Genomic DNA, 18,692 nt, shown 5'->3' on the forward strand with positions numbered 1-18,692 from the left:
GTACAAGATGTAAGCAAAGTTCCCCAGGAGGCAGCCTGCGAGACGGGCAGAGTCCTGGCACCCCTGGAAGGCTATGAGTTTCCAGGGCTTATTTTCAGCCGGAAGTCGACGGAACTCTGTTCCGACACCTCTCAGGTGGGCACCACTGCCCTTATAAGAGAACAGGGAATCCATTTGTAGTGAGCTCCGGTATCTCTTTTTCTAGAAGAAAAAAAAAAGTGCTGTGAGTTTCTGACACTGGTTTGAAGGATCCAGCCGATACCCTTGCTTAATCCCGCCAGTGTGCGATAGCTGAAGACATTTTGGCGTCTTGAGGCAGAAAACATAACAGTTTGCCGCTCTGAAACAGTCCCTCCCAAATCTGCTGCCTGGTGTGAATATGGCCATTATGTGGCGCAGGCCCCATCCCTGTTTTAGATTGCCCTAAAACTGGGTCACCTTAACTCTTCCCACCCCCCTCCACCTTTATTCTGCAATATGTGCCATGCTGCTCTTGTGGTTCGGCTGTAGCCAGACACACTCCATCTGGCCTGTCGCTGCTTATGGTCTTTTGTGGGGGGCAGAGAAAGAAGTGTCATGTCCGCTGCTGGGCATGTCGGTGCTGGTGGGGAGCGAGTGGCTGTGGCGGCAGGTGAAGCTTATAAAAATGGGTATTTTAGCATTTGCGGGCAGCAGATGCAAACTGTTGAGTTCCATTTCATTCCTGCCAGTATATTATTAAGGAAACACATAAAGCGTCCCGGTCAAATCCTTTCATAAACAATAACGCGAAGCACACCTAAGCTAAGCATTAGTTGGAGCCATAATGGTTATGAGCTGGAAGTCCCCGGTTGAAATCTCAGCCTGGCCATGAACTCTCTCTGGGTAACCTTAGGGAAGCTGCCATTTCTGGTCCTTGGTGTCCTCCCCCCCCCACTCCCTCCCCACTGCAATATGGGGATGATAGGTCAGTATTATCTACAGGCTTATTGTGAGGATTATGGAGATAATAATATATGCAAAGTGCTTTGAGCAATGTAAATACTAAGTGCTTCTATTATTACTGCGAATGCAGCCTGGGTCTCTCCTCCCTAGCCTCCCTGGAATAGCTCATCTCACTCTTTTGAGACAAAAGGTTGTGCTGAGTGATTCAAGGGTAGCCAGTTTCATGGGATTAATTTTAGTTTGGGAGAGCTGTGTGCCCGGAAAGGGAATAAGCAGGGCTGTGTTGATCCCATGTCACCTGCCAGAGCTGGGTTTTGGCACCTGACGATGAACTTGGTATTCTTTGACTCTGCTTCATTATTATTTTTTTAAGTTTCTAGTCCCTGTGGCTGTGGTGTGTGTGTGCGCGCGCTGAGTTTCAAAAGTGTGTGGACGCCGTCCAATGGAATCTACTTGCCACTTGTGTTGGGAAAGTCTGGGCAATGTATCAATAGGTTGTCCAAAAACCTGTTTGAAATCCGTATCGTAATATCAGTTTCCTAATTTTTCAATCTGGCAATGTATTGCGAATCACGATGTGCGTGCTATTCAAAAATCACAATGTGGGGAAAACCGTGAAGTCAGCCAATGCTTCTACATAGCTCCATCCTTATTTCAGGCATTGTGATATACAGTGGTACCTCAGGTTACATATGCTTCAGGTTACATACGCTTCAGGTTACAGACTCCGCTAACCCAGAAATAGTACCTTGGGTTAAGAACTTTGCTTCTGGATGAGAACAGAAATTGTGCTCCGGCGGCGCGGTGGCAGCAGGAGGCCCCATTAGCTAAAGTGGTGCTTCAGGTTAAGAGCAGTTTCAGGTTAAGAACGGACCTCCGGAACGAATTAAGTACTTAACCCGAGGTACCACTGTATCAGTATATTGTGATGTTTAGCTGATGACATGTCGCAATGTTGAAAACCAGATATTGCCCAGCCCTACGGTTGGGACATTTTGTGATTTTCTGTGGTATGTGTGTGTTTACAGGGATTCAAAGCCTTGTACAGTGGTACCTTGGTACTTGAATGGCTTAGCTCCCAAACAAAGCAGCTCCCAAACACCGCAAACCCAGAAGTAAGTGTTCCGGTTTGCAAACGTTTTTCGGAAGCTGAACATCTGACGCACTTCCGCTTGAGTGTAGAAAGCTCCTGCAGCTGATTGGAAGCCACGCCTTGGTTTTTGAATGGTTTCGGGAGTCGAACGGACTCCTGGTATGGATTAAGTTCGAGAACCAAGGCACCACTGTATAGCTTTTTCACTCCAGAAGCAGAATCAAAACATTAACAGCAAGATGCAAACTTCATTTGGTTGTGCATGGCTTTCGGTGAGAAGAGCGCTGGAGTTAGGACTTTTGCAACAGGTGCTCTTGATGCAGATGTTTAGCTTTTTGGGTGAATTAGTGCACAGTTCACATTCATACACATCTACGCAGCAATCCCGGGGTGCAGAGGGCTGAAGCACACATTGCTACCTTAAGGGTCTATAAGTTTGCTTATATTTCTCTCTCTCTCTCTCTCTCTCTCTGGTGACTGCATCCTGGGGGAAGCATCCATTTTCGCCATTTAGCCAGTGAGTGCATTGAACAAAATGGGCGCAGGAGTGTGTGTTAAATGGAGCATGTCTCGATTTGCTATTGTAACCCAGGCAGCCCAAATGCTGGTGCTAAGAGTCCCCTCTCTGCGTGCATCTGCGGCTGGCTTGGCCTGTGTGTGTCGTTTGAGTGTGCTTCACCCTCCAGGGGCAGAGTGTGGCAGCACTTTGCAAACTGCACACTCTCCTCCTTTTACTTATTCATGGCCTGCCCGTCGGAAGAAATCCTCGTCTGCCGAGTGGTGCTTGGACAGCCTGGGATTCTCAAAAGGTTCCTGCTAACCTGAATCTGACAGTCAGTGATTCAGCAGCGCCGCTTCGGCGCAGAGAACAGAAGCAATAGAGCTGCCCCTTCTTGCAGAAGCATCCTTTCTCCGTGCTTAATCCCCGTTTTGCATCCTTCCTGGAGTCGGGATGGGGAACCACCAACTCTCCATTGGTCAAGGATCGCAGAAGTTGTAATCAACCATGTCCGAAGGGGCGCAGGTTCCTGACCCCTGGTCTGCAGTGTTCCTGCTTTTTGAACCTGTATCGGAGCAGTGTATTGTGGGAGGATTCCATTTTGTCCAATCATAGATGTGCTTTGAGGCACTGTGGTGCAGCCACACATGCTTGGGCCTTACTGGAGAGCCAGTGTGGTGTAGTGGTTAAGAGCGGTAGTCTTGTAATCTGGGGAACCGGGTTCGCGTCTCCGCTCCTCCACCTGCAGCTGCTGCGTGACCTTGGGCCAGTCACACTTCTTTGAAGTCTCTCAGCCCCACTCATCTCACAGAGTGTTTGTTGTGGGGGAGGAAGGGAAAGGAGAATGTTAGCCGCTTTGAGACTCCTTAAAGGGAGTGAAAGGCGGGGTATCAAATCCAAACTCTTCTTCTTCTTCTTCTACAGCTGGGCTGTATATACATGATCAAAGTGTTCCACCCCCTGTAATAATAATAGTAATAATAATAATAATAGCAATAATAATAAATAGTAATAATAGTTAATTATTTACACCCCGCCCATCTGGCTGGGTTTCCCCAGCCACTCTGGGCAGCTTACAACAGTATACAGTGGTACCTTGGGTTACATACGCTTCAGGTTACATACGCTTCAGGTTACAGACTCCGCTAACCCAGAAATAGTACCTCGGGTTAAGAACTTTGCTTCAGGGATGAGAACAGAAATCGTGCTCCAGCGGTGCGGTGGCAGCGGGAGGCCCCATTAGCTAAAGTGGTGCTTCAGGTTAAGAGCAGTTTCAGATTAAGAACGGACCTCCGGAAGGAATTGAGTACTTAACCCGAGGTACCACTGTATTAAAATACAATAGTCCGTCAAACAGTAAAAGCTTCCCTAACTTTCTCTGTTAGTGAATTATTTGTGACCCCATCAGCAGGGCCAAGGGTGGTGGTCTTGTCATCAGGGCAGACCAGGACCTCCATACCCACTGCCCAGACTTTCGCCCCAGGGACGTCACTCCATTGCTACTAATGCAGCAGTTTGTCTTCACCCTCTGAGGTGCACTCCCTTGTCTGTTGAGACAGATGGATGCCAACAACAGTACAAATTGGGATTTTTATGAACGTTCCTTGGAAATGTTCAATGGATGGGGGGGACAGATCTGTTCAAGTTTTTTTAATCTTCCCAACAACATGTACGCCGCCAGATGTTGTTGCGGTTAATTTGATTTATATACCACTCCTTAGCCCAAGACCTTAACCTTAAAAACATAATTTGCATAGTATGATAATAAAATGCAATAAAACAACCGGGGGGGGGGATGGACCATACCAACAGTCATAGATTGTTTAATGGCCAAAGTCCCAGGCAAAGAGGAATGTTTTTGCCTGGTGCCTAAAGATGTAGTGATGGCGCCAGTCAAGCCTCTCTGGGGAGAGCATTCCACAAATAGGGAGCCACCACAGAAAAGGCCCTGTTCTCATATATGGGAGGATCTGGAGCAGGGGTAGACAACCTAAGGCCCATGGGCCGGATGCGGCCCAATCGCCTTCTCAGTCCGGCCTGCGGACGGTCCAGGAATCAGCATGTTTTTACTTGAGTAGAATGTGTCCTTTTATTTAAAATGCATCTCTGGGGCATAGGAATTCGTTGATTTTTTTTCACCGAAATAAAGTCCAGCCCACCACATGGTCTGAGGGACGGTGGACTGGCCCATGGCTGAAAAAGGTCCTGACCCCTGATCTGGAGGGCCACAGGTTCACCATCCCTGAGTTAAAGGTTGTATATAGCAGTAGGAATATTGTATGTGTTTAGATACTGTTGTCAAACTTGTTTTATCTGCTTATTTATTTATTTTTAACCTCCCCGGCTGTGTTGGAGAAAGTTTGAGAGACTTTTAAAAAAAAAATATCTCTATCCCATCCTTCCTCCGCCAGGAGCCGGGCTGCTGCTTAATAAATTAGCCTCTTGGAGACTTGAGCAACCCCGTTCTAAAGGGAGGATGGGACAGGATTCTTGGCAAGGTTAGGATATTTCCACTCCTGGAAAGAACAACTGTGCTTTTAAGAGTGTTGCGGATTATCTCTTCAGTGTCTAATGCTTGTAGTGATGTTATCAGCACAGTCCCGTCCTCCGTCCTCCTCTCTTTCTAACATTAATTTTCATGTAAAGGAATCTGTGTGTTTGGCATGCAAACCTAGATTGTTGTGAAATGAGCCTCTTTTTTTGACAAAGTAATAATCATAAATAAATAAGAATAAAAATGTGCACCCTTCCACCAAGACCATTCCATTGTAACTATCCGACCTCCCAAAATTTCAACACCTCTTGCGATGGTTTGACCCCTTTTCCATTTTAACAGTACAAATTCTACAAACACCTTCCATATCTCCTCAAAATAATTTCTCCTGCGTATTCCCCGTCTTACCTTAACGGCACATGTTAAGGTAAAGTAAAGGTACCCCTGCCCATATGGGCCAGTCGTGTACGACTCTAGGGTTGTGCGCCCATCTCACTTAAGAGGCCGGGGGCCAGCACTGTCCGGAGACACTTCCGGGTCACGTGGCCAGCGTGACGAAGCTGCAGCTGGCGAGCCAGTGCAGCACACGGAAACGCCGTTTACCTTCCCGCTATAAAGCGGTACCTATTTATCTACTTGCACTTAGGGGTGCTTTCGAACTGCTAGGTGGGTAGGAGCTGGGACCGAAAGACGGGAGCTCACCCAGCCGTGGGGATTCGAACCGCCAACCTTACGATCGGCAAGTCCTAGGCGCTGAGGTTTTATTGTTAAATTATCGTTAATAGCTTATATGCCACACCTCTTTATACTATTCTTCCATTTTATATTCACCTTGCTGTTTCCACTTCCTAGCTATCATAATTCGTGCAGCTGTCAATAAATTTGTGAGCTAGTCCTTCGTAGGCTGTGAACCTTCCACCCCATCGTAGATTGATAATAACGCTATCTCTGGACTTGCAGTCAGGAAATGAGCCTTTTTGAGTGCGAAGAACTCTGAAGCTGGGCAAAATGTTGGCACATTTCCTGCACATGTGGGCTCGGTGCGTGTGGTTCTGCCAGAGGCAGCTGCTACAGCACCACCTTGTTCTGGAAGGGCGAAGCCAAGTCCGCCCGACTTGTCTGGCTTTCCATTGCAACCCCATGATTAAGAGGTGGCTGTCAGATATTACTCACAGATTTTTTTATGCAGTGCGCAACGTGCTTTTGGGTTGGTTGGGTGGATGTGGCAGCTGTTTGGTCACATGGCCTGAGATGCTGAGCCATGCTCTGGCATGCGTTGCTGTGGCATTGAATGTGGCCGTTCCTGTGGCCAGGTAATGACCAGAGGCAATATAATGGCAATACTTTCAGCCGGGAACAGATCATGCCCTTTTGAACACTTTGCCTCCCCTGATGATGAGGACAAACCTGGAATCCCGTGTCAGCGAAGTTTAACTCTTTATTCAGAGAAACCAAAACAGCACAGGCCTAGAGCTCTTCTCAGGAGGTCTCGCCCCAATGAGGCAGTTGCGAGGACTGAAGGTCCTTGACTTCCCACAGATGCCTAAGTCTCCAAGGTTCACCCCCCATGCAATCTGAGACTGTGTCTGTGTGCCACCAATCCCTCCTCTGCTCTTTTCATTTCTCTGTGTGTTCTGGGAGACCAGAGGGAGGGGAGCTGGAAGGGGGAGACTCCATGGATTCTCCAGCAGCTGGCCTCATCTCTGTCTCCTGCCTCCCCTCCTCTCCAGCTGGGGCTGATGGGAGTTGTAGTCCAAAACACAAGGTGGGCATCAGGTTGGGATAGGCTACTTGAGACAGATTGCAGAATCCAGATTTTCTTGGAGCAGAATTTTTTTGTTCTGTTTTGCTGTATCTTTTTTTAAAAAGCAATTATACCTCACTGATGGGGGTTGCAGTCCAAAAAAACCAGAAGGGCACCACGTTGGGGGAAGCTGGTCGAAAGTACAGCCATACCTCGGGGTACAGACACTTCAGGTTGTGTTTTTTCAGGTTACGGACCGCCGAAACCCAGAAGTACCGGAACAGATTACTTCCGGGTTTCGGCGGTCGCGCATGCGCAGAAGCGTCAAATCGCAACCTGCGTGTGCGCAAACGTGCTGCTGTGGGTTGTGGACGCTGCAGGTTGCGAACGTGCATCCCGCACGGATCATGTTCGCAACCCAAGTGTCCACTGTATATGAACCAGCCAAACTTGGAATTTTTCTCATGCATAATTTTACTTTGTGGGAAGGGGAAAGGAGCTGAAATCCAATTCCTCTCCCCAAAAATTATGCACAGCCTCACTCCCTTCTGAGGCTTTTGCACAGGCACGACCTACATGCTCCCAGGCTCTGTCTTGCAGCCGTGAGGCCTCTTTTATCACTTCAAATCAAGGCTTGAAATCCTTGGAGCTGAATCCTGCACCTGATACCACATTTGCTCTTTTTCTCCCTCTCTTTGCCGCCGAGCTCGGCTTGTTCTGCATTATGCAGCAGTATTTCACTGTAGGCAGAACCACAAGCCAGTCTGCAGATGCCGAAGCTTCTCCTCCATCTGTTTGCCCATCAGCTTGCTGCTCCCCCTTCCCGGGGACCGCCTGAAATCTGCATCACCGCTTCTCCTTCCCCTCTAGATAATGGCAGGAAGGCGTTGGGCTTCCTTTATTGCATTGTCACTTTTCACATGCTTCCCAGATGGCGAGGAAACCCCCATTTCGAATCTCGCTCCCGGTTCGAATCTCGTCTCCGCTAGTCACTCACCGAGGAGGTGCTAGGCGAGGCTCTCAGCTCGAGTTGCCACTCTCTGCTGCATAGGGAATAACGGTGCAAAGACGGGGAAACCTGTGAGTCTACAGGAGTTGCTGGACTCCCAACTTCCATCATCCCTCACCATGGGCCATGCTGGCAGGTGCTGATGGGAGTTGGACTATGCTTACCAGATTTTTTTCAGTGAATCCGGGGACACTTTTTTGTTGTTGTTGTTGAAGCTGAGTAGCAACAGGGAGTCAGTAGTGGTGATGGTGAGGCAAAAGACCCTGGGCCCAAGCACACATGCATATTGTATCAAGGTGCAAAGCCCTTCGTTCGCACCCTGCGAAACATAAATGCGCAGAGTTGTTTTTTTAAAACTGGGCAACGGCACAGTGACTCCCAAGCCTTCCCCAATCTCCTTCCCCCTTCCCCCCTTTGTTTTGACAGGGGAGGCTCGGGAGGCACAGGTGGGCGGCCGTTGCCCAGGAGGGGCCATGGCGCAGGAAAAATGGTGGGTGCCACGGCAGCAAGCAGCTCCTGAAGCCAGCCAGAGCCAACTGCGCTAACAGGCCGGCTCCGGGCTGCTGAGGCTGCCGTGGCCACGTTTCCCAGGGACAGATTTGCAGATCTGGGGACATTTCGGGGATGGAATTTGTCCGGGGACAGATTTGCAAATCCGGGGACTGTTCCCGGGAACCAGGGCATCTGGTAACCCTAAGTTGGACTCCCAGCAATATCTGGTTCCCCATCCCTGCCTACCAAAGCTGTAACTAGACAATGCATGTGAGCAGACACTTTAAACATTTGAAAGGTATGCAAGCCAGGTTATCTGTGTCCAGATAGGGGTGTAGCTGGGCAGCTAGATGGCCACTTGGGCTTCCAGTGACAGAACTAGATCCAAGAGAAACCCACCCTGCTCCAAGCTGCAAACTTGATCCTTTTTTGGGGGGGGGGATTGCAGCTCCTTCCACAGCTGACCAGACACACTTTATCTGAGTTCAAGAGCCTCTTACTAACAGAATTTCTGTCTCATATGCACTGGGCTTCAGCTTCTTTGGTTCTCATTCATTACCATGATTTATTTATTTATTTATTTATTTCTATACCGCCCTATACCCGAAGGTCTCATGGATTGGCAGGAGGCAAGAGAGCGGTAGGAGGCACCAGCTAGGGAACCCCCAAGGGAAGAAGGCTCAGAGCCCGGGTGGTGGTGGTGGTGGGACGGCGCTGAGTGGTCAGAGGGAGAAGACCGGGAGGAGGTGGTGTCGGAAGCTGAAGAGGTAACAGGGTTTAGTGAGCAGGAAGAGTCTGTGGCAGAGAGCAGTCCAGAATTAGAGGCAGAAGAGGAGGCTGGAAAGGAGTAGGGACCAAGAGGCATAGATGAGTCCTTCTGCAACCAGCTCCCTTCCCCACTGGTCTCCCAGAACTCAAAGAGGTATGAAGAGGGAGGAGCAAAGAGACTATCAAGGCAAGGGGATGTTTGCCAGCCTGCTTTAAAACCGTGGCTGGGCCCGTTACTTAACTAGCCCTTTCCCTTCTTTCAGCTGCCATCGCCCAGAGGGTGAAAGTCCTGGATGAGGTCACGGGCTACCTGGGGCAGGAAGTCACCCTGCCGTGCACCTTTGTGTCGACGGGCAACGAGATCAAGGTCAGCCTGGTCACCTGGATGAAGGAAGCCGCGGGCAGGAAGCAGAATGTGGCCGTCTTCCACCCGGACCACAAGCCCAGCTACCCGTTGGAGACGGAGCGTGGGCGGATCCGCTTCAAGACCCAGACCCTGGAGGACGCTACGCTGATCATCGGCCCCCTGCGCATGGCCGACGAGGGCACCTACGCCTGCGAGTTCGCTGCGTACCCCTCGGGCAACGAAGGCGGCATCACCAACCTGGTCGTACTGGGTAAGGGCAAACCCTTATGCAGAAAGGCGAATGTGGGACCCCCTGTAATGAACTGTGCTTGGTGAGGCTGCAGACCCCTGCAGCTGATCAGGCTACCCTGGAGTGAGAGAGAGCACATCCCACCAGAGGAGCTTCCATGCCTGTTTAAGCTGGAGGTTAAGTCCTTGGGGTGCTGGACTCCAACTCCCATCAGCCCCAGCCAACAGGGTCAGCAGTGAGGGATGATGGGAGTTGCAGTCCGGCAACATTGGGGCAGCCACAGATTCCCCACCCTTGGCAAACAGCCCAATTCTACACTGCCCTGGAAATGTTCAGTGGGAAGATGGTATAAAAATGTCTTAAATGGCAGAAAGAACTTAACCTCATCTTACTTCGCATCTACAGTCGTTCCTTGGTTCGTGAACAACTTGCGAGTCGAATGTTTGGGCTCCCGAACGCCACAAACCCGGAAATGAGTGTTCCGGTTTGCGAATGCTCTGTGGAACCTGAACGTCCAACGCGGCTTCCAATTGGCTGCAGAAACTTCCTGCAGCCAATTGGAAGCTGCGCCTTGGTTTCTGAACGTTTTGGAAGTTGAATGGACTTCTGGAACGGATTCCGAGGTACGACTGTATATGGGATGTTCGGTGAGTTCAGAGTTTGCAATGGGCTTCTTCTTTCTCCATGCCTTTTCCCCTGTAAGGCAGGTTAGTCCTGGACAGGGGTCAGTCAGCGAGCTTTGTGACCTAAGCAGGGATCTAGCCCAGAGCCTCCCCCTTCGTTAGGCTCCTAGCCCAACCCTCTAACGACCACACTGATTAATATTCTGGGTGATGTTGTGCAGGGTGCTGGTTAGGCCTGTGGAGTCGTGCTGCCCCCCCCCACCTCGATCTGTCCTTCCCAGAACTGGGAAGTAGGACTCTGGCTGATTCTGCCTGTTATTTTTGGAGATGCAAATTGCCTGCATCTGGCAGTATTCTGACGGGAGGGGAATCTGCACATTTTTAAATTGCTTCCTCGGGGCCATTTCTGAACCGAGCCTCTTAAACGCTTTCCCCGGCTCGCGCGCCCCCGTGTTGCGAGGTAGCGCCGTGTCCCGATTCCTCGAATTAATTATGGGCAATTCGTTGTAATGTTCCGCAACCAGGGAGCATAATAACAGCGGTAATAAGTCCCTACCTAATAGGCTGCTTTGCAGCAGGGAAAAAGAAAACAAACAAACCCAAAAGGGCTTTGGGCAACGGAGACCCAACAGGGCTTCGTGCTCAAATTACTGCAGTTTTCTTGCATGGCTCAGCAATAAAGTCGCTGGACTGTCATTTAGGACTCTCTTCGCCTTTAATCTGAGCATGGATGGACCTCCTGGGGGTGGGGGATTCCCACTCCCCCCCCATCTTTTCTACCTTGAGGTCTCATTAGATTGAGAGCTCCTTGGATGACCTATCTCTGAGGGGTTTCTCCTTTTAAAAAGCAAGGGCTGTGTGTTCTGTGGTTTCTGCAGCAGCGCAGTGTGGAGCTGGGTGACAAATCCTGCTTACAAAAGCTCTTGGTTTGCATTTTTAAAAGACCGGGGTGGGGTGGGGGCACGTTTTTGTAGATGCTGCAGCCTCAAAATCTACGTGGAGGCATAAAGCTGACAGTGGTTCGAGGTGGCAGAATACAGTGGTACCTCAGGTTACAGACGCTTCAGGTTACAGACTCCGCTAACCCAGAAATAGTACCTCAGGTTAAGAACTTTGCTTTAGGGTGAGAACAGAAATCGCGCGGCGGCAGCGGGAGGCCCTATTAGCTAAAGTGGTACCTCAGGTTAAGAATGGACCTCCAGAATGAATTACCGCATTTTTCGCTCTATAAGACGCACCAGACCATAAGACACACCTAGTTTTTGGAGGAGGAAAACAAGAAAAAAAATATTCTGAATCTCAGAAGCCAGAACAACAAGAGGGATCACTGCGCAGCGAAAGCAGCAATCCCTCTTGCTGTTCTGGCTTCTGGGATAGCTGCGCAGCCTGTATTCACTCCATAAGGCGTACACACATTTCCCCTTACTTTTTAGGAGGGAAAAAGTGAGTCTTATAGAGCAAAAAATATGGTAAGTTCTTAACCCGAGGTACCACTGTAATGGGATATTTTTTGGAGGGGGGGTTGTGGGGGCTTTATTGCCTTGCCCCTCCTCGTGAGTAGCAAGACCAGAATAAGTTACTCCAATTAGAGTGCTGAACTGTATATACAGTCGTACTTTGGAAGTTGAATGGAATCCGTTCCAGAATTACATTTCGACTTCCAAAATGTTCGGAAACCAAAGCGTGGCAGGAAGCTCCTGCAGTCAACTGGAAGCCCCGTCAGATGTTCAGCTTCCAAAAATAGTTTGCAAACCAGAACACTCACTTCCAGGTTTGCGGCGTTCAGGAGCCAAAACGTCTGAGAACTAAGCTGTTTGACTTCCAAGGTACAACTGCATAAAGGCGTCATAATTCTAATATTCTAGTGCAGGAATCTGCACAGCTATAAACCAGGCGTGCTTTCTGTCTGGAGCACTGAAGAGTCCATTAAAAAAAAAAAATTAGCCTTTAAAGATTATGGAGATTCTAGTCCCTGTGATTATGGGGAAACCTTGGAAACTTGCACCAATCGGACCATGGGTAGATCTGCATAACTTTCCCCGCTCGCACAGATTTCTCCTGCCAGCATTATCTTTACCGGAAGAAGAGAAATCCAAACTAATTTAATCACTTTAGAGCCAGGAGTGGCAGCATAACAGCTTGAAAGTGTTGCAGTGGAGTAGCTGGCGAACACTGAGGAAATGACCCTCAATTGCGGGGAATCTACAGGTAGCGGCAGTTCTTCCGATGCAATAGCTGGGGTTCGAAATGTGGCCAGAACTGAGGTTTCATGTTTACTCGATGCAAATAGGCCTTAATAGAGGGCACGCTTTTGAACTGAGCAAAGGGTCACGAGAGCCAGCAACAGCAGCTCCTCCCGTTCATCTGCGCCAATCAGGACGTGGGAAAAGACTCTTTCAAATCCCTTTCTCCCGTATGAATAGCAGAAGCCTTGACAGAGCCGTCCTATTATTAGGCAGTTCATTGCGTTTCCAGGCACAGGCAAAGGGCACTTCAATTCTGTCTCCCTTACATGCAAGCAGGCGTCCAGATGGAGAACAATTAACTTCGGAGTCACTCCTTTTATTAACCCTGTTTACTGCGCTACGCCAGTTCGTACAGTCAAATCAACAGGGAGAGCTTTTATTTTTTATCATTTATCATTTTTATTGTGTTACCATTGTCTACCACTCCGAGGTCACCCAGTGAGCTTCAGGGCTGAGTGGGGATTCGAACCCTGCTCTCCCAGGTCTTAGTCCATCACTCTAACCATTACGCCACCGTTTTCTTCGGCTGTGGGGGGAAGGAGTGCATGTTTCAACCTTCCTTGACTGAGGAGAACCCCCCTCCCCCCCCAAAAAAACCCAGTTGGCGGAGAAGATTTGATCCCTGACATGCTAGCTTTCTATGTGGAGGGAAGTTTTTTCTCGCCACCAGGGAGTTCCAAACACATGCACTCAGATTTCTTTCTCCCCGCAGTTCAAAAGTAGCACAATCCAGCCCTCCGCTCTGTTTCACCCCAACCTCTGCTTCTCATCCAGCCAAGCCCACAAACACGGCCGAAGCCCAGGAGGTCAAGACTAGCAACCTCGAACTCCCTGTGGCTGTCTGCATCTCCGACCGGGGGAAGCCGCCGGCCCGCATCACGTGGCAGTCGGGGCTGAATGGCAACGCCACCGTCTCGGAGGTGACCAACGCGGACGGCACGGTCACCGTCACCAGCTACTACCGCATGGTGCCCACCAAGGAAGCCAACGGGCAGCGCATCACCTGCATTGTCGAGCACAAGACGCAACCACAGCCAGAAGCTCTTCCGGTGGTGCTTTCGATATTGTGTGAGTGGTGCGGCCTGGCTTTGGGGTTGGAGGTGGCTAGGGTCTCGAGGTGGGCTCCTGCGGAGGAAAACGTTCAGAGAGCCCAGGAGATGTTGACTGTACACCCCCCCTTTCATTTAAAGGCCGTTCTCCGTCCCCTTCCATCAAGACCCCTGGGAACTGCAGTTTAAGGGGGCTGGGAATTGTAGCTCTTGTGCGGAGTAACCTATAGTTCCCAGGGTTCTTTTTTCTGGAGGGGGTGCAGAATGTGCTTTAAATGTTTGGTGTGTACACAACCTTCACTTCTCTGCTCTTATTTCCTGGCCCTGGAAAAACTTACAATCCTATACTTTTAGTCAGGCATAGGCAAACTCCGGCCCTCCAGATGTTTGAGACTACAATTCCCATCATCCCTAGCTTAACAGGACCAGTGGCCAGGGATGATGGGAATTGTAGTCCCAAACATCTGGAGGGCCGGAGTTTGCCTATGCCTGCTTTTAGTGGCCTGGAATGTGGAAAGGAAGGTAAATGAGGTTTGGTCTTTGAATGCTGATTTGAACAATCTCGTAACTTATTTTTGTTATTATTCGCTACCACCCTGAGGTTGGGGGGTGGGATGGAGAGCAGTTGAAGTAAGGCATCGGTTTGCAAGCTGTGGGAAACTAGGATGCCTGGGTTCCACCCCTAGCTTTGGGTAGCGGAGTGGCGCCTAGTGGTTGGAGCACAAGTTTGGAGGCATGTTGGAAGGAGGGGAATGATACCTGGAGGTTGTGTTTTGAATCCCACCATTTCTCCCCAAGCTGCCCAGAGCTGCAAACCCGCGGGCGATGAAACCATTTAAAACACCCAAAGGCAATTCTGATGCAGGAGCAGATTGGGAAAGAACTATAGCTAATAAAAGGCTCTTCGGGAGGTGAAAAAACTGAGAAAAGGACCTGGGGAGATAGCAGATGCTGTTGTCTGCTGTAGGGTAGGGAAAGCAAAGGGGAAAATGCAGAGCTTGTGGGGATATTCGCAGGAAGGCAATCTTGGCTGGGGGAGAAAGAAGAAGCAGCGGGTTTGTGTGTCTTCTCAGTGCCCGCCTCGAAAAAGACGGGAGTATCCTATCTAGTTTCTCCTTGCAGATCCTCCCGAGGTCACCATAGAGGGATATGACGACAACTGGTATTTGAGCCGCAACGAGGCCATGCTCAAGTGCACCGCCAAGGGGAACCCTCTGCCCACCGAGTTCATCTGGAGCACGTGAGTCCAAAACCTCTTTCTCTCTCTCTCCCTCCCACCGCCAGCCAGTACACACGGCCCGGCCCTTGAGTGTGCCCTTCCGCGGAGGCATTCACCTGAAGCCGGCCAATTAGGACTTCTGCACTTTGATGAGCTTTGAAGTGCATCCCTGCACTTTCTCAGGAGTGGTGCTGATGAAAGGCTTTTCCATGTGCCACAGTTCCTGATTTCAAGAGGGAGGATCTGCACTGTGTGACCTTACACTGCACTGTTTGGGACGTTCAAAATTTGAAAGTCTGCCCGGGAGGGTCATCTCAGCTCCCCAGATGTTTTGAACCCCACCCAGCACAACCACCAGCAGGTTAGGGGGTGAAGGGAATTGTGATCCAAAGCTGGAGAAGGCTTCTTTAGAAGATGCCCAGTGAATGTTGGCTTCCTGCCCTCCCCCCAGGCTTCACTTCTGTGTCCACAAGAACTAGAAACTTGCTGCTTTTTGTTTTTCAATGCAAGCTGCTCCTGGCAATTGCATCTACAGTGGTACCATGGTTCTCAAACTTAATCCGTTTTGGAAGTCCGTTCCAAAACCAAAGCGTTCCAGAACCAAGGCACGCTTTCCCATAGCAAATAATGCAAAATGGATTAATCCGTTCCAGACTTTTGGAAACAACCCCTAAAACAGCAGTTTAACATGAATTTTACTCTCTAACGAGACCATTGATGCATACAATGAAAGCAATAAACAGTACACTACAGTTACACTGTCAGTCAATCAGTAGCTGAACTGGGTTCCACACAGTCACAAAAACGAAACAAAAAGAGCCGCAAAAACGCAAAATAAATGGCAAAAACAGGCAGACCTCAGTGTAGCACTCAAAACGGAAGCCTGGCACTCAAAATGGAAGCGTAAAACTCAAAACGGAGCACGTTCAGTTTCCAAAATAAGTTTGCAAACCGGAACACTTATTTCTGGATTTGCAGTGTTTGGGTTCCATGATGTTTGAGTACCAAGCCGTTTGAGAACCAAGATACCACTGTATTTTATGATAGGCCTGAATAGCTTGTGACCCACTAAGCAAAACGCAGCCATGAATGGAAGCCTATTGTTGGCCTTGAGAGACAATGGAGTTCGCCTCCGGGGGTGAAGTCTAACTGCTGCATTTGCAGCACCAAAGTGACCTCCCCGGAGCGCAAGCCTGGGCAGTGTGTCTGGAGGTCCTGGGCTGCCTAGATGACAAGACCCCACTCTTGGCCTTTTTGATGTGGTCCAAAGGAAGGCAGAGCAATATGTTTGGCACCGGCTTGGGTGCAAGAGTTGCTGGAAGGAGGCGTGCAAGGCGCCATCAAACCATCTTAGGGACTCCACTCCAGATTTGTGTAGGGTTTACTCCTCAGCCGGAGGTTTAGGATCAGACTTTTCCTTCTTCTAGATGAGCTTACCTTCCCAGGTTGACCAGCCCCATCTGCCCCTAGGAATATTATTATTATTATTAATTTTAAAAACCACCAGGGGTTTTCTGCCTGCCTCGGGCTGCAAGAAGACAAAAGCATTTTCAAAACGTGTGGGATTGGTGACTTTCATTCAGCTCAGTGGGTTGAGCGTTGCACAGTCTGCTCCAAAGAACTCGTAGGCTGTGTTAAGCCTCTTCCTCCAGCCTGTGAGAGACGGCTTCCCCTTTCGGCACAGAATGAGACTGAGCCGGTTCTTCTGGCTCTCCAAAGGAAAAACATCCTCCCCAGATGACTCTGGCTATGGGCAGGGGAGGGCCAGGAAGTCAGGGCTCCCAAGTTCTGCATGACCTTCTGTAGAGCACCTTGGGACGAGGGGAGAAAAGCAGAGAAGCGTTGCAAAGAGGAGGGGGCTTAAATTTGTGGTGTAGTCCAGGGCTGTACACATGGCATGGCATGCACTGGAAAAAGGGTATCCTGTTTTGTACTGATAAGATACTGTAAACAGTGAGTGCCAAATTAAGCTCAAAGTGGCACCAGGAAAAAGTTTGCTCATGTGTTGCTACTCCATGTCTTCAGCTTACATGCAGTCCTAATATAAAATGATATAAATCTATATAGCAGGGATCAGGAGCCTGTGGTATTATCAACGTTTTTTTACTCCCACAAGCCCCAGGGCAGTGCAGCCATTGGTCAAGGCTGATGGGAGTTGTAGTCCAGTCATATCTGGGGCTCTGCAGGGTCCTCATCTATCTTCTCTGGGGTGATTTCCTATTTAAGTTTCATTGGTAGGCCCTTTTTCTCCTTCCCTATACCATGCATTCAGACTGTCCTAGACTGGTTTCTCTGCCTTGGGTGTCTAGCTGTTGTTGGACTACAACTCCCATCATCCTAGACCACTGGTTCTGCTAGCTAGGGTTGATGGGAGTTGTGTAGTCCAACGACAGCCGGAGACCCAAGGTTAAGAAACACTTACCGTAGATTCCGGCGTATTAGGCGACTGGGCGTATAAGACGGTGCTGCCACTTTGGGGAGGGGTCTTATACGCTTCGGCAGCTTCACTGGGCAGTGGGCGGCAGGCTCCACGCCGGGAGGAAGCTGCCCAGCGATGCTAAGCCGGCTTCTCTGGGTGACTTCCTCCCAGCACAGAGCGGAGCCCGCCACCCACTGCAGCCATACCCGGCATATAAGACGACCCCCGACTTTTTAACCTCTTTTCCAGGGTTAAAAAGTCGTCTTATACGCCGGAATCTATGGTATGTATAGTATGAAATTCGTAGCATTTCTTCCTTCTTTTTTAAAAAAGAAAAGTTTTTGATTGTCGTGGCTTGTGGAGAAAAGCTCACACAGCAGCGGAATGCATTTATTATCATTATCACTATTGCTATCGTTTATTAAATTTGTATACTGCTGTATACGCACAGATGTTTTGCATCCTTCAATGCAAAAGACACGCCATGTGTAGTGGGTTCTTACAAGGGACTGTTGGGAGTCTCCCAGATTCTGTTTCCTAGCTAAGTCTTCTCTTTCTCTCTCTCAATTGCTTACATTCAGGGCCAATGGGCCTCTCCCAAAGACTGTGGAGGTCCAGGGCGACGTACTCTTGGTGCGCAACGTGGATGCTTCGGTGAACACCACTTTTAGATGCCAGGCCACCAATCGCGTGGGACAGGTTTCAACAGACCTAGTCATCTTTGTCCGAGGTGAGAATCGTGGGGAGTCGATGGTCTTGAGTGTGCGTGGAGCTTTTGGGTGAAAGGACTTGAATCTGGTGGCCTGGTGTTTTGCACATATGGGGAATCTTGCTGCCTTTTTTAAAAAAACAAAAAACAAAACTGCTTTGGGGGCCGGCTGTTTGTATATAATATGTGCTTCCTTCTCTGGGCTGAGAGCTGAAACTCTTTAGAACTTGATTACTGGGCTGCACCATTTTCAGTTTGAGATGGAGGATGCGATATTTAGAGTGCTTCTGTTCTCCCCACCCCCACCCCCAATCCTTGTATACACGATACTAACCTGTCAGGGAGAAATCTTTAGACTCTGGGTGGGGAACCTGAATCTCCCTCCAGAGATGCATTTAGTGGAGCGCAAGAGACAGGGGGACACCGGATTTGCTGAAATTTGAGATGTTGTTGGACTGCAACTCCTATCATGGCCATGCTGGGTGGAGCTGAACAGAACCGGACGGCCCAAATCTGAGCCTCCGCACCATATGACGTCCTTCTCCTGGTATTGTAAATGGTTCAATACATGTTCACATCTTGGGAATGCAGCAAGCCCACAACTTGCGTGCATTTAAACCGTGTGCATTCCGCCAAAAAAACAGGATGGAAAGAGGAGTCAGGGTTCCAGGGAAAACTACTTTGGCAATCCTACCCAGGGTTGAGCCCACGCGATTTTGGCTTTAGGCGCGATCCGTGGAACGTTAACTCCTGTGTAAGTTGCGAGCTTACTGTGCATGTACCGAAAGCATTGTGGAAATGGGAAAGC

At 49.5% G+C, this 18,692-nt stretch overlaps 1 protein-coding gene across 3 annotated transcripts in view; it reads left to right on the forward strand.

Moving 5' to 3' along the window:
- The window catches only part of NECTIN2 (nectin cell adhesion molecule 2), a 94,055-nt gene that overhangs the window by 38,210 nt on the left and 37,153 nt on the right, over positions 1-18,692 (forward strand). For all 3 annotated transcript variants that reach the window (XM_083627485.1, XM_083627487.1, XM_083627486.1), the window contains exons 2-5: positions 9,287-9,640; positions 13,263-13,556; positions 14,660-14,777; positions 17,757-17,905. In XM_083627485.1, the coding sequence (XP_083483611.1) occupies positions 9,287-9,640; positions 13,263-13,556; positions 14,660-14,777; positions 17,757-17,905 (915 nt within the window). The remainder of the gene's footprint in view (positions 1-9,286; positions 9,641-13,262; positions 13,557-14,659; positions 14,778-17,756; positions 17,906-18,692) is intronic.

The sequence above is a fragment of the Podarcis filfolensis genome (genome assembly GCF_964270895.1).
Source record: "Podarcis filfolensis genome assembly, chromosome: 8".
Lineage (NCBI taxonomy): Eukaryota > Metazoa > Chordata > Lepidosauria > Squamata > Lacertidae > Podarcis > Podarcis filfolensis.